The sequence below is a fragment of the Pocillopora verrucosa genome, chromosome 4 (assembly GCF_036669915.1).
Source record: "Pocillopora verrucosa isolate sample1 chromosome 4, ASM3666991v2, whole genome shotgun sequence".
In the NCBI taxonomy this organism is placed as follows: Eukaryota; Metazoa; Cnidaria; class Anthozoa; order Scleractinia; family Pocilloporidae; genus Pocillopora; species Pocillopora verrucosa.
In genome coordinates this window covers 544,859-557,523 of record NC_089315.1, presented here as the reverse complement: position 1 = coordinate 557,523, position 12,665 = coordinate 544,859, and the positions used below count along the sequence as shown (strand labels likewise).

Sequence of the window (12,665 nt, the reverse complement as noted above, 5' to 3'; positions counted from 1 at the left end):
GAATATAGTAACAGAGGGAAGTGTAATTTGTCACTTCTCACAAGAAAAGATTCTTGATGCTCTCATTGGGTTACTTGGCTCATTTATATTTTCAATGTTTCTTACAATCGGTCAAAGGCAATTTTGACTTTTTTTAGAGCAAGCATTGCTTGAAATTGGGCACAGGCAGACTCTTGCCACTGTTTCCTCTGTTTTCAATGACTTGGTAAATGCCTGAGGTAGTACTTGCTGATAGTTTATATTTTGATAATATCTAAAGTAGCAATATGAGTGTATGTATTCTCACATCCATTGGAAGAATACTCTATTCTGCTCTAAGGGTCTTTGTTTTTCATATGCACAAATCAAACAAGATCTATATTCTTGTGCAGGAACTGGACCATTTGTTGCCTCTGTCTTATTTTGATAATTTTCTGTACTTTAAATCAGTCTTAATTATAAGCTGCTTTACATTACCACATTTGCTAAGTCATTGAAAAGGGAAGCTTTACTCACAAGTGTCTCTTGGATGTAATTTCTTGCAATGCTTGCACTGTTAAGAAGTATACTGATTTAGGGAAGAGATCTATTTTAGAAAATGGTTGAATTAATGTTAAATATGTATGTATGTTCTATTCTTTCATGATGTTTCAAAGTTTGTCTGTTTTATACCACAATTAAGATTCTTAATAACTGTAAAATCAAGTAGCGTAAAAGGTTTTTACATAAACAATATCTAGAACCTAATAAATGAGTGTTTGAAAGATAAAGTATATGGTGTATTTTCATTATTTGACTGTAAGGGGAAAAATCAGCATGGAGAGGAAAGAGCCCTCTACTTCTGAAGTGGCCCACATTGAAGCTGAATTGGCTCCTTTTAAAGGGGCCATTTGTGAGAGGGCTGAAATTTTGGGGGCTGTTTTGGCCCCTATAAATTTCAAAGTGGCCCCTGTATTTTTCAAATCTACCCTTCACATGGTCCAATTTGGCCCCTACAACGGGGTCGATTCAGCCCCAAAATTGGTGCCAAAAACAGCCCCATTTCAATGGGGCCGAATTGACCCTAAGCCAGTACCAAACTGGACTCACTCGTTTTGGGCCCCATTTTTGGGGCCAAATCAACTCTTTTAATTTTACAGTGCAGAGGTAAGGAGGACATTACGTTGGGCGGCATACCGTGGGCAGTACAAGAAAAAGTGTTTCACTGATTCAGACTGCACACGCAAAAAAGGCGACGCACAACTATTTATTTTGAAAAGATGTTCTCCAAGACTAGAAAACCCAAGTCAAAGGTGGTTGTGATCAAAAGATAAACGCCTTGAAAAATAACAATCATGTAACTCGCTGTGAGTATGGGGAAGATAATTGACCATGTTTTCGCTGTAAAGGAAAAAAGTGGGAAGAGAAGATACAGAATTTCGGACATCTTGGTGCTGAGAATGCGGATGGAAAATAAGACTTCTGAACAATGATAGACGTTATATGTAGGAAATTGTGCGTAGTTTTCCCTTAAGCTAAGACAGAAATGTGTACGTTCACCAGATAGTTTGGGCAATAGTTCAATCAAATAACATAAAGCAAGATTCTCAGCTATTTTGTAAAATTTGCTCAATTTATGTAGCTCTCTCTTGATACTGTAAGGCTCCTGAGAAAGTTCCTCTTGTAACTTCCCACAGCTGTGTTTTCAGTTCAGCTCTAACACCTCGAGATTTCTCCGTTACACCAATCTAGCTCACACAAAACAAGCTAGTTTTTTAAATACTTTTTTTAAGCAATGTCAAAAGTGGTCAGTTGTCCGTAAAAAAAAAGATTCGCAACAGTACCGTTAAATAGACAGAGAGTAATGATCTCAATAAACTGGTCGGTCCTGCTCGTAGTGACGCGACTGTAAGTGACAATGTCAAAAACAGTTTTACTATGCTTTAGCAATCTCCTCACGAATGAGTATTTGCTCGGAGACGTATACCAAGCTCAGAGCAAAGTTTGGGACATGCCGAAAACCGTTTCAACAACTCCCTCGTAAAACTGACTATCTATGTGTATTATATTGCAGAGAATGTTATCAGCTCAAGCGAAAAAAGGTCAAAATTCTTGGCCTCGGGGCATTCTTTGCTCTCACACTTGTTGCTATGGAGCAGAATCAAAAAACTTTAGTACGTTTATCGAAACAAAACAAGACTAGGGAAGAACACAAAAAAGTAAGCATATGTTCCGCAAAAAAAGGCAAGCACACATGTAGAGTTCGTATTGTTCAAAACGGCGTAATCGTAATCGTTATGATTCGCTGTGGATTTCTATTTTGGAGAGAACAATCCAACCTGATCGACAAGGGACAGATTTGAAGTAGTTGTTTGCAGATCCACCAACCATATACAGAATGCACTGACTCGAAAGCTAGAAGTTGTCATATAAGCTCTGTTGCTGACACGCAAGACCTAAAAGGTTACCGCTATTCCTGTGGCGCGGTTATCGTGACCTTCCAGTTTGTTTGACAGCTTCATTTGCTTCGTTACTGGCGCTACATGTGTTGTTAATTATGTTTCGTATCACAAAACAAAGCTGCTTATGCAACGCAGTGTTCAGCCGAAATTATATAAAAAAAAAGTACTGCCTTCGGTACGGATTAATGTATCGAATAGCAAACATTGTTGTTACCTTCATAGAGTATCAATTTGACGAACTTTGGTGGTAGGAATACGATTCTATGAGTCATTCCACTACCACAGATCATTCTGTTATTAAAGTCTGTGTTACATGTCAGTGTCTTTAAAATCATCTGAATCTGAGGAATTCGACCTCTACGAAACCGAAGTTTTCTCTCTCTAGCTCTAGAAGCGAAGGTGAAGGAAAAATTTCACGACTGACGCACTATCAAGACAAGATCTGAGCTCGGTTTTAATACCACCTAACTTCTTAACTTAACACTTAAGTGAACTAATCTGTGTTGCATGTCTAATTTAGGAAAGGTTTCAAGCGGTTTAGCAGTAGTTCTCAGCATTTCTACGTATTGGCGGTGTAAATGCATTATTCAGGTCGTTTTGGTAATCAAAAACCACTGAAAATATGCCAAAATCAAACTCACCTATTATCTCAAACGTCCTCCTAACACTGGGCTGCCTTCACACGCCTGACTGCCCTTATCCGCAGTGCATGGCTTGTCACTTCAGAGTGACATGCGCAGTTGGGAGTCCTAAATGAACAGCCTATTGTTTTGCATAAGCCTGTTGACAGATGAATGTGATACAGTCATGAGAGGAGAATGAGAAAAGAATGTGTTCATATGTGAGTTTGGGTCTCTTTTAAACAAACCATTTTCACCGAACGAACTCATGTATTATCGAAACAAGAATGGCCTAAATACTCTGTCGATGGAATATTTGTCTCTCATGTTCAAACAGAAAATATCATACGGTTTGTAAGAGCAATATCAGTATCTAAAATGTAAGAAAATTTCGGATTCTATGCTTCCAGTTTAATACCTTGCTTCTTTGTACTCTGATCCGCAGTGTAAGACTACACCAAAGATATTATGCGAAGAAGCTTCGAGATAATGCTAGAGGAAATCGGCTGTAATGTTTTGTTTGTTAGTTAATGTTCAAAATGTATCAAATTATTCGGAGAAAAAATATGTCTTAGATGTGAAGTTCCTTCCGCTCAATGTTCTGTTATTTATATATTTATCTGATCAGATCTTTTATAACGCTGTGCACACTGTCAGCAGTTTTGTTTGCAGTCATTTTGAAAGATATAATCTTAATAAGTCATGGTCTCTTATGACGAGCGTTGAACTACAATTTTAAAAAGAGGGAAATTGAAATTGCTTCTCCCGAGCCATTTCGGCAAAGAACTATCATCGATGAAATCCTGGACAATCAGAGTTCCTAGGGCTTCCTCCTCTGGCTGTAGTTTTCCAAACACAGGGCCTCTGAATTGGTCAAGGGAGGGGAGAGGAGGGGATTGGCATATGCGAATATGGTTTATTTAGAGATCAAGGCAGCTGGTAAACTTGTTTTTCTTTTAACACCCAATTTAGTGGTAGAACAACAAAGTTTGAGCTGAATTTTTGTGCAAATCCTAATGTACCATTTCTTCTCTCTGCTTTGGGACACGCTGCAACAAAGCGTACTGCATTTAGAAACCTTGTCATGAAAAACCTCTCTGAAGCCGGGACTAAAAACGGGTATGGATTTTGGAGGACAGTTTTAACAATGCTTGGGGAAATGGAACGTTTTGGGCTTTCATACAGTTAGAATATCCTTTGTGTCTACCCCTACCTGCCGAAACGTACCGTCCTTCAACGCTTTTCGTTATTATGGAATTCTGAAATGCTTATTTATCGAATCCAGTCGAAGGCAACGCGTGAATTTCACCAAATAAGCTGACTGGTTGATTGTAGATTAGTTCGTTTGACTCGTTTTTTCGTTCTTCGAGCGGTACATTCCTACGTCTCTTCTGTCCACTCTCCCTTTCTCTCTTGAGTCATGTATTGCATTTAGAGTGGATTATTATTTTCACAGAAGTTCATCATGATCATTGTCGGTGGCTTTCGAGTTCAGACTCTCCAGTTTTATTTTGTACGAGATGCAACTGCTTGAAAGCTACGTGGCATCACGAGCTCAGCCAATCAGATGAACCGACAAAACAGCAACAAACGAAGAAAGATGCCCAGTAAAACAAATCAAATGCAGGTGCCACAACTGTTACAAGTAAATGCAAGTGTCACGACTGTTACCAAGAGAGAATAATGCCATTATTTTCTCTTGCTGTTACCGCTTTCGATAGGTTCTTGATTTGATGAAGTGATTGATAACTTCTTCACCTTTAAAGCTTACATTAGTGATCAGTATTTACTCATTGAGGAAAACTGGTCGACCGCTTTTACCATATTTATGTGAAATACAAAAATCAAGCTATGAAAAACTGGCTATGACGCGTACAAGTGATGGATCAAGTCCGAGATAAACCGTGATCTACGAGAAGACTCCCTTAGGTACCATGATACTGGAGTATCATATCAGCAGCAGGCCGTAGGAAAAAAATTCAGTCAAGACTAAAAAGCTTCTCCATATTTTTTTCTGAATCTCACACAAGCGAACCATTCAAATCTAAATATAATTTAAGATGTTCCAGAAGATTAAAAGGTATTGTTGTCTACAACTCAGTATTCTTAGAATTCTTCACATCTATTTTAAGTTTATAGGGTGGAAAGGACACATTATTCAGCTAGGTTTATAATCAATGAATTCATGATATATCGTGGGATTATATCTGCCATTTCGAGTTTTAGGGGTTCTGTCAACAAAGGAAGAGCACGAGAGCACTTATTCGCATTTAAACTATTGCTGAAAGTTAATAAAGTGATAGTTTGTTTAACAACACTGCTGGAATTGTGGTTTACGCCTGCGTGCTTCAACCTCGCGCACAGATTTTTGCAACGCCATGAGGTATTACGGTCCCCCCTAGTTATCTCAGAAATCAACAGAATTCGACTGACACAGAATTCGACTGGTACAGAATTCAGCGGCATTATTCACACCAAACCGATACTTATGGGACTACATCAACTGCGAGTGCCCTTCACCCTTCAGGGTTATTTAAAAGATCTTTTTCCTGACCTATAATGTTCTAAACTGAATGGCATCAAGCTACATCAAATATCCTGTTAGGTACACGATCCTGGATCGTAAGTGAAGATCTTTAACTGATTGAGCCTGAGAGAAAGCTGGAAACATATGGGGATGAACCATAGTCGATAGAAGGACGAAAACTCGGTAGCAGGACTGATGGCAATGTTTAAAAGTAAGCCAGAGGCCTATATTTTTGTTAAGGATGCTCTTATCTCAGAATGCTTACAATTACTCTACGTTGAGATGCAGATTATTGCCGCACAGTGCCGCGAACGGCTAATGGGGTATGATGCTCGATTCAATTTTTTTCCCTTCTTTCGCGTCCTTTTTTCCTGAGCGTGTGTGTTTTTATAAATCCTGTGTATTCCAAATTCCACGTGGATTCGACTACCTATAAATTACCAAGCCGCAATGGTGTTTGTAGAATGCAGAAACATCGGAAAAGTTGTACTCCTACTCATCATTGTATTTTCTCTAGCTTCATAACTGCTTTTCATATCTTTCCTGCCGCCGCGAGAGTTCAATTTAATCTGATAATGGCAATGCAAGAGGACGTTATGGAATGCCCTCAGGCCTGGCTTGACTAATGTCACCTCTGTGCTAACTTGTTTGCCACGTTCACCTACTCGTTTACATTTGGGCTTCTCACCTCTTTAAAACAGGAATATTCACTCTTTTGATGGGCTGACCTCAGTTCATACAAGAATGCTGGATAAGTTTATCTAAGAAAAAATTCTCGAGTCTACCGGAGTGGTGTTGCGTGTGGAAGATGACAGATATATGGGCGGTTTTGACATCTTTCGCATCAAGAATTAACATATTTGTAGATTCGCGGTTAAGAAGTCATCACGTTTGCCCTGGCAACAATCTCTCCTCTACTGACAATTTTTTTCTTATTTCAGAGAATGGTGATTGTTTTCTTAATTGTCGCTCTTGTCCAAATTGTAATTGGGAGTGTTTTTACCCCGTCAATATAGTTCTACTCGTTTTCAATACAGTTAGACAGTTTGGTTGAATAGGAACTGTACAGTGACTAGAGATCTTGAGAAGCAGAACAACTCTTCCTGGGTTTTTCTACCTCAAAAACCAGAAAAAAAAACTTATCTACCATTTTGCTTGATTACGTAATGTTATGCATGCAAATGATCCTGGAACATTGCAAGAAGAAAATATTGTCTACAGCTTTTGGCGCTACTCCACAAATGCAAAATCGAATTAGACAAAGCACACTATTCAAATATGTTGCTCTAAATCTTAGATTACATGCGGAGCATCATATTAACCCTCTAGTTAACGGTAAATCAGGCGTGCGGCTTTGGCGCATAAAGCGCGATGTTTATGACGAGGATTTTTTTTAATATTTCACGAAGTTCCAACGTATTTACGCCATATGTCTATTATCGACTAGACGAGGTATAGTTTTCAGGACGTCATTCAGAGGCTCCTAATTGTCATAGTTACAACTGTTTATTATCAGTATGATCAGCAAAGTACAGTTTTGAGCCGAATTTTGTGATAGACATCTACAAGATGGCTCCTCATATTCTCAGTTTTCAGAAACGGTCGAATGAATTTTGGAATGCAGTGTTTGCGCACTTAGACTTTTCATTTTTGATTTTGTCCTTTCTAAACAGCTGATATTAATTTATGATTAAATTTTAGCGATGGTCGCTACGTTCAATCATTTCTTTAAGTCCCTTTTTCAGAATTATCGATGAGAAAAGAATATGAAAGGGAGAAAAGGTGTGATTTCTTGTTGCCAATCTTTATACATATCGTTCTTGAATGCAATTTTCTTCACTGCGTTACGCGCTTCGAAATTATGAACACTATCCTATGATAATCAAAGAGGCAAGTGTATTGTAAAAACTGTAAAACGGTAGAAACACACAAACAAGTCGAAAAAAATCAAAAAAGTGATAAAAATCATGATCCCTCCAATTTCGTGGAAAGCAAACCCTTTCATTTTAACCTTTTGATGTTTTTACTTATTATTATTATTTTTTAATCATATTTGTCGTTGTTTTCCCTGAAAACAACAAGGCCGCTTATCAAGAGGGGTCGAATACTACGAAGTTTTAATTCCATTTATAAAGGCCCACATTCACACAAACACACAAAAAAACCACACACACACACAAATTGCAGTAGCAGCAAATTAGTCTTACAGAGCTAGGAATACTGATTATGCAATCAAAAATGGCCAAAGAAAAGCGATTAGTATTAATTATAACATTTGTAATTCGCGGAAAAAAAGCACAATTGACATCGCAATTTACAGACTCAACAACTTACAATAAAAAAATTTAGTTTCCTTGTATCGCCACCTCGATGACCATGTCTCACATTATTAGTGGCAGAGGTAAGGAGGACATTACGTTGGGCGGCATACCGTGGGCAATACAAGAAAAAGTGTTTCACTGATTCAGACCGCACACGCAAATAGGCGACGCACAACTATTTATTTTGAAAAGATTTTCTCCAAGACTAGAAAACCCAAGTCAAAGGTGGTTGTGATCAAAAGATAAACGCCTTGAAAAATAACAATCATGTAACTCGCTGTGAGTATGGGGAAGATAATTGACCATGTTTTCGCTGTAAAGGAAAAAAGTGGGAAGAGAAGATACAGAATTTCGGACATCTACGTGCTGAGAATGCGGATGGAAAATAAGACTTCTGAACAATGATAGACGTTCTATGTAGGAAATTGTGCGTAGTTTTCCCTTAAGCTAAGACAGAAATGTGTACGTTCACCAGATAGTTTGGGCAATAGTTCAATCAAATAACATAAAGCAAGATTCTCAGCTATTTTGTAAAATTTGCTCAATTTATGTAGCTCTCTCTTGATACTGTAAGGCTCCTGAGAAAGTTCCTCTTGTAACTTCCCACAGCTGTGTTTTCAGTTCAGCTCCAACACCTTGAGATTTCTCCGTTACACCAATCTAGCTCACACAAAACAAGCTAGTTTTTTAAATATTTTTTTAAAGAAATGTCAAAACTGGTCAAAAAAAAGATTTCCAACAGTACCGTTAAATAGACAGAGAGTAATGATCTCAATAAACTGGTCGGTCCTTCTGTAGTGACGCGACTGTTAGTGACAATGTCAAAAACAGTTTTACTATGCTTTAGCAATCTCCTCACGAAGAAGTATTTGTTCGGAGACATATACCAAGCTTAGAGCAAAGTTTGGGACGTGCCGGAAACTGCATGTTTCAACAAAACTGCGTAAAACTGCGTTGATCGCTGATGATAATCCGTAGGCCGAAAACAATCTGAAAATTACGGCAGTGACGTAAACTTTCCTCTTGAAAAGATGAACGAACAGATAATTTCTTGATGTCCGTTCTCAGGGTGTCTGTAAAACATTAAATGAGTATTTCAGGGGTATCCCATATACCATACCGGGTTAGGAAAATACTACAAAACTCAGAAATTCCGCTAAACATAAGGACATTCTAAGAATTTAATTGTGGTGGTGCAGGTATTGTTTGATCAAAATATGTTATTGCACGATTGCTTATTAGGATGGCTAGACTTCTCGACTCCTTTTTTGTTTATTTTGTTGCATGAGGAGAGGGGGATAATTTTTTTTCAACTTAAGAGTCTTTCCACTCATTTTGACCAGTCTTATAATGAGAAATTAACTAAAAACTTGAACTTAGGTTTGAAATTAAGACCTCGTTTTGTTCTTTTAACCCAGACTGTTTTCAAACCTCTTTCTTAACGTGATAACATCTTTTTTCTGTCGGGAAAAAAAACTTTAGTACGTGCTCTAAGATCCACGAAACTTAATTGAAAGTTATCACGCTTTGTTGGATTTATTTAAACTATATCTGATGTCCTTCCTTTTCTCTTTTACTTTGATTTACTTACTGACGAGATGTTATTAGCACACCCAAGTCAAAGATATTTTTCTTTACCTGACATTTTAGGGAAATTACTCGCAAAGAATAAGTTGACTGTTTATAAACGAAAGTCAACAAACCAACAGCTGTGAGCTGTAAACAAAGGACATGTTACTTTCAGTGAAATTACTGTTTGAACAGGTACATCTACGTCTAAATTCGCACTGTACAAAGGAACTGCGCCAGCTAACTGAAATTTACATGCAACTTTATTTCAGCGCGGATACAACAATTACAACATATAACTAAATCAATAAATCATTTTCTCATCGCCTGATAATGAATCAGGAATCTGACCAACCACAGAACGGTATCAACAATTAGACCATGATCACTTATTTTAAGTAACGCCTACACGTCGTAACAGAAAACGCGATTTCAACTACTGTCGGTTCTCCTCTGCTAAGTTTTGTCAGTACAACTTTTGTGAATATAAAAAAGCTGTCGGTGATTTGAAAAAGTCTAACTCAACATGGGTCACCACCCAAAATATTTTGGGCCGATGGGTGGCGATCGCTATGCTGAAATCAAAGCATTGGAAATGGAACGAAAAATGTATTTTTCTACCTTATTTATCATCAGCATGACGCTGTTGGCTCTAGGAATCGTGGCAAACGTTATTGTTTGTTTTGGTCTGTACAGATGTAGGAATAGCAGATCTCCTACAAAGTTGTCTCAATTCTTCATCGTTCAGTTGGCCATAACAGATCTGGTGTACAGAGCTGTGAGTGTCATTCGGGAAAAAGAGGACAAGAAGCAGGATCTGAGTTCAAAGCACTGCAAAATCGCCATATTTTCCCAATTTTCATGCGCTGCAGTGTTGTTTGTTCTCTTAACGGCAATCGCTTTGGATCGCTACGTTCATATTCTCTATCCTCTTCAAAGTTTGACGATGAACACCAGAAAATATCTCACAATATTTTTCATCTGGCTGTATGCTTTCTTGATTTCTTCCGGTTTCATCGCAAGTGCCACCCCGGCTTCGAAAATCTTCAAATTTCCTCGACCAAGTATTCCATATTCTTCACGAAATTTAACGACAAATAACTCCAGAAGTTTTGAATACAAACCTCGTCACACGCACTGCGTCCCTGGAGTCTCGGGTTCAAGGGAGCGAAAAGTTGCCTTCACGATGTACTTCGTGTTCGCTTTTTTATTTCAGCTGTTCTTAATTGTACTTTTCTACACCAAGATAACCATATTCTTATGGAAAAGAACGAAAAAGAACAACACTGTGAACAGAAGTGCTGCGAAAGCAAAGCTACGAGCTATTCAAATGTTTATCCTTGTGGTATTTAGTTTTCTTATTAGCTGGGGACCAATAATGATTCTGGATATGTATGCCTCATATTCCATCAAAAGGTTGGGAGTATTTCATAAGTTTCCTTTGAGACCACTATTTGATTGTGTTTCACAAACAAGTTCCATACTCAATCCGTTCATATATGCGTTTGGCGACGCAAATTTTAAGAGGGGCTTCCATCTTTGCTTTCGTAGAAGGCAATGTGGCGGGCAAATTACTCGAGTTTTGCCTGCCACAGTGAAAGAATCTTACGTTGAAATGAGTAACCAGTTAAGTCCAAGCATAAGAGTTCAATAGCCGTCGCCCCACATTTGCAAACAGTGGATCTTCTGTCCCAGAGAACATTTCACGCAATCTTCCCTGTAATTTTTTTATGTAATTTAAGTAGCCATAAACGCAGTTTTGGACGAAAGTCTGTTTTGTCATTGCAAACAAAGACAATCTTTTCCCTCAGTCTTTATAATTTTTCGCAGTTTAGCTATGAAAGAAACATAATTTAAAAAGTGGAGCAAGATCATTATCATAAATCTTTTGAAGCTGAAGTTGGTTTATTAACAAGCAACTGTACTGTACTACATTGACGAAAAAAATCGTTCATGAACCAAACGTTATCATTCTTGATATAAATAAATTGAGAGTTTTTAGTGCAGAATTAGGCGTGTTAAAAATACAATCAAATTTTCAACCTCGAGGTAGAATCAACGAATCATTCCTATCAAAACTCACAGGTGTTACATCGTGAAGTTGGATTGTTCTGACAAAGTTTCAAAGAGGTGGGAATCAAATGATTTGCATCGTTAAAGCGATATTTGCGGTTCAGAAATTTTTAATGAAAGACAGAACTTCTATTGTTTGGAAGGTGCTCTGTCTAAACATTTACTTTGTGGTTTATTATCCCAACTAATCAGGGGTTTTTATTTCTAAATTTCCCCTCCCTCAAGAAGAAAAAGGATACGTTTTTTGTTTAAACGCCTACCATCAACCTACCAGCAATTAAAATGATTGTTGACCGAAGACCAATTTCATTGTACAATTTGTATAGGTTATCACATGATCCCGAGTGCAATTTGGGATAATTTAGCACGAGCAAATTTTTCAAATGTTAGGGCTCATGCTATTTGTAGTCCTTGAAAAATTTGCGATCTCTAGTTAATAATATACAAGCAAAAAAACTGTGCGATTTGTGATCTGGAAAAAGGAAAACACATGGATGTGGCTTTCATTAAAACTTTTCACACAACAGTGGGTTATGGCCTCACAAGTGTTAAGAAACAAATTAGTTGTGTTTCCGACATGCCTTTTTCTTAACTTGGCTCGGATCACATCTGCCAAAACTGGAAAAAATCATTGGATGTATAAATAATATAACGAAATAGACACAAACGCATGCATTTATATCGAGAGTTTGCTAACTGAATCTTGTAAATTTGGTGAAAGCAAGATACTGCCGAAATGTAATAGTACAGGGAATGAATATTTAACGATTATCTTGATTGTGATTCTCAACAAATTAAAGACGTTGTGGCGACTTTTGGCTTAAAAAATGGTCTTAAGCCAACTATTTCGATTTATGAGCCACGAGCGAGATTTTCTGAAAAATGGCAGTGTATTTGCAGTGTTTTACTCTTAAAATACGTAAATGTTTTTCATTTTAGGAACGAGTTCATGACCCTTACCTTCTTTCCCTTTGCCATCCCTTTTTAACAGGCAGATTTGCCCATCGTAAATCGAAGGCAAAAAATTTACAACTTATGTGTACAGTCGAAGCTTACTTCACGGACACCCGCGTTTAAATATACGGACAGTTCTCTTGGTCCCTGACAAAACCCACAAAAATAAGCTCTTTTAAAA

At 37.7% G+C, this 12,665-nt stretch overlaps 1 protein-coding gene across 1 annotated transcript; it reads left to right on the top strand.

Moving 5' to 3' along the window:
• Positions 1-9,899: 9,899 nt before the first annotated feature.
• On the top strand, positions 9,900-11,194 carry LOC136280127 (neuropeptide FF receptor 2-like). The gene has a single exon (XM_066164814.1). It carries the CDS (start codon positions 9,984-9,986, stop codon positions 11,109-11,111), a length of 1,128 nt encoding a protein of 375 aa, XP_066020911.1. The 5' UTR covers positions 9,900-9,983; the 3' UTR covers positions 11,112-11,194.
• The last annotated feature ends 1,471 nt before the right edge of the window (positions 11,195-12,665 follow it).

Bases quoted from the DNA above. Each gene is read 5' to 3' on its own strand.
- LOC136280127 (XM_066164814.1), top strand. From the start codon at position 9,984: ATGGGTCACCACCCAAAATATTTTGGGCCGATGGGTGGCGATCGCTAT.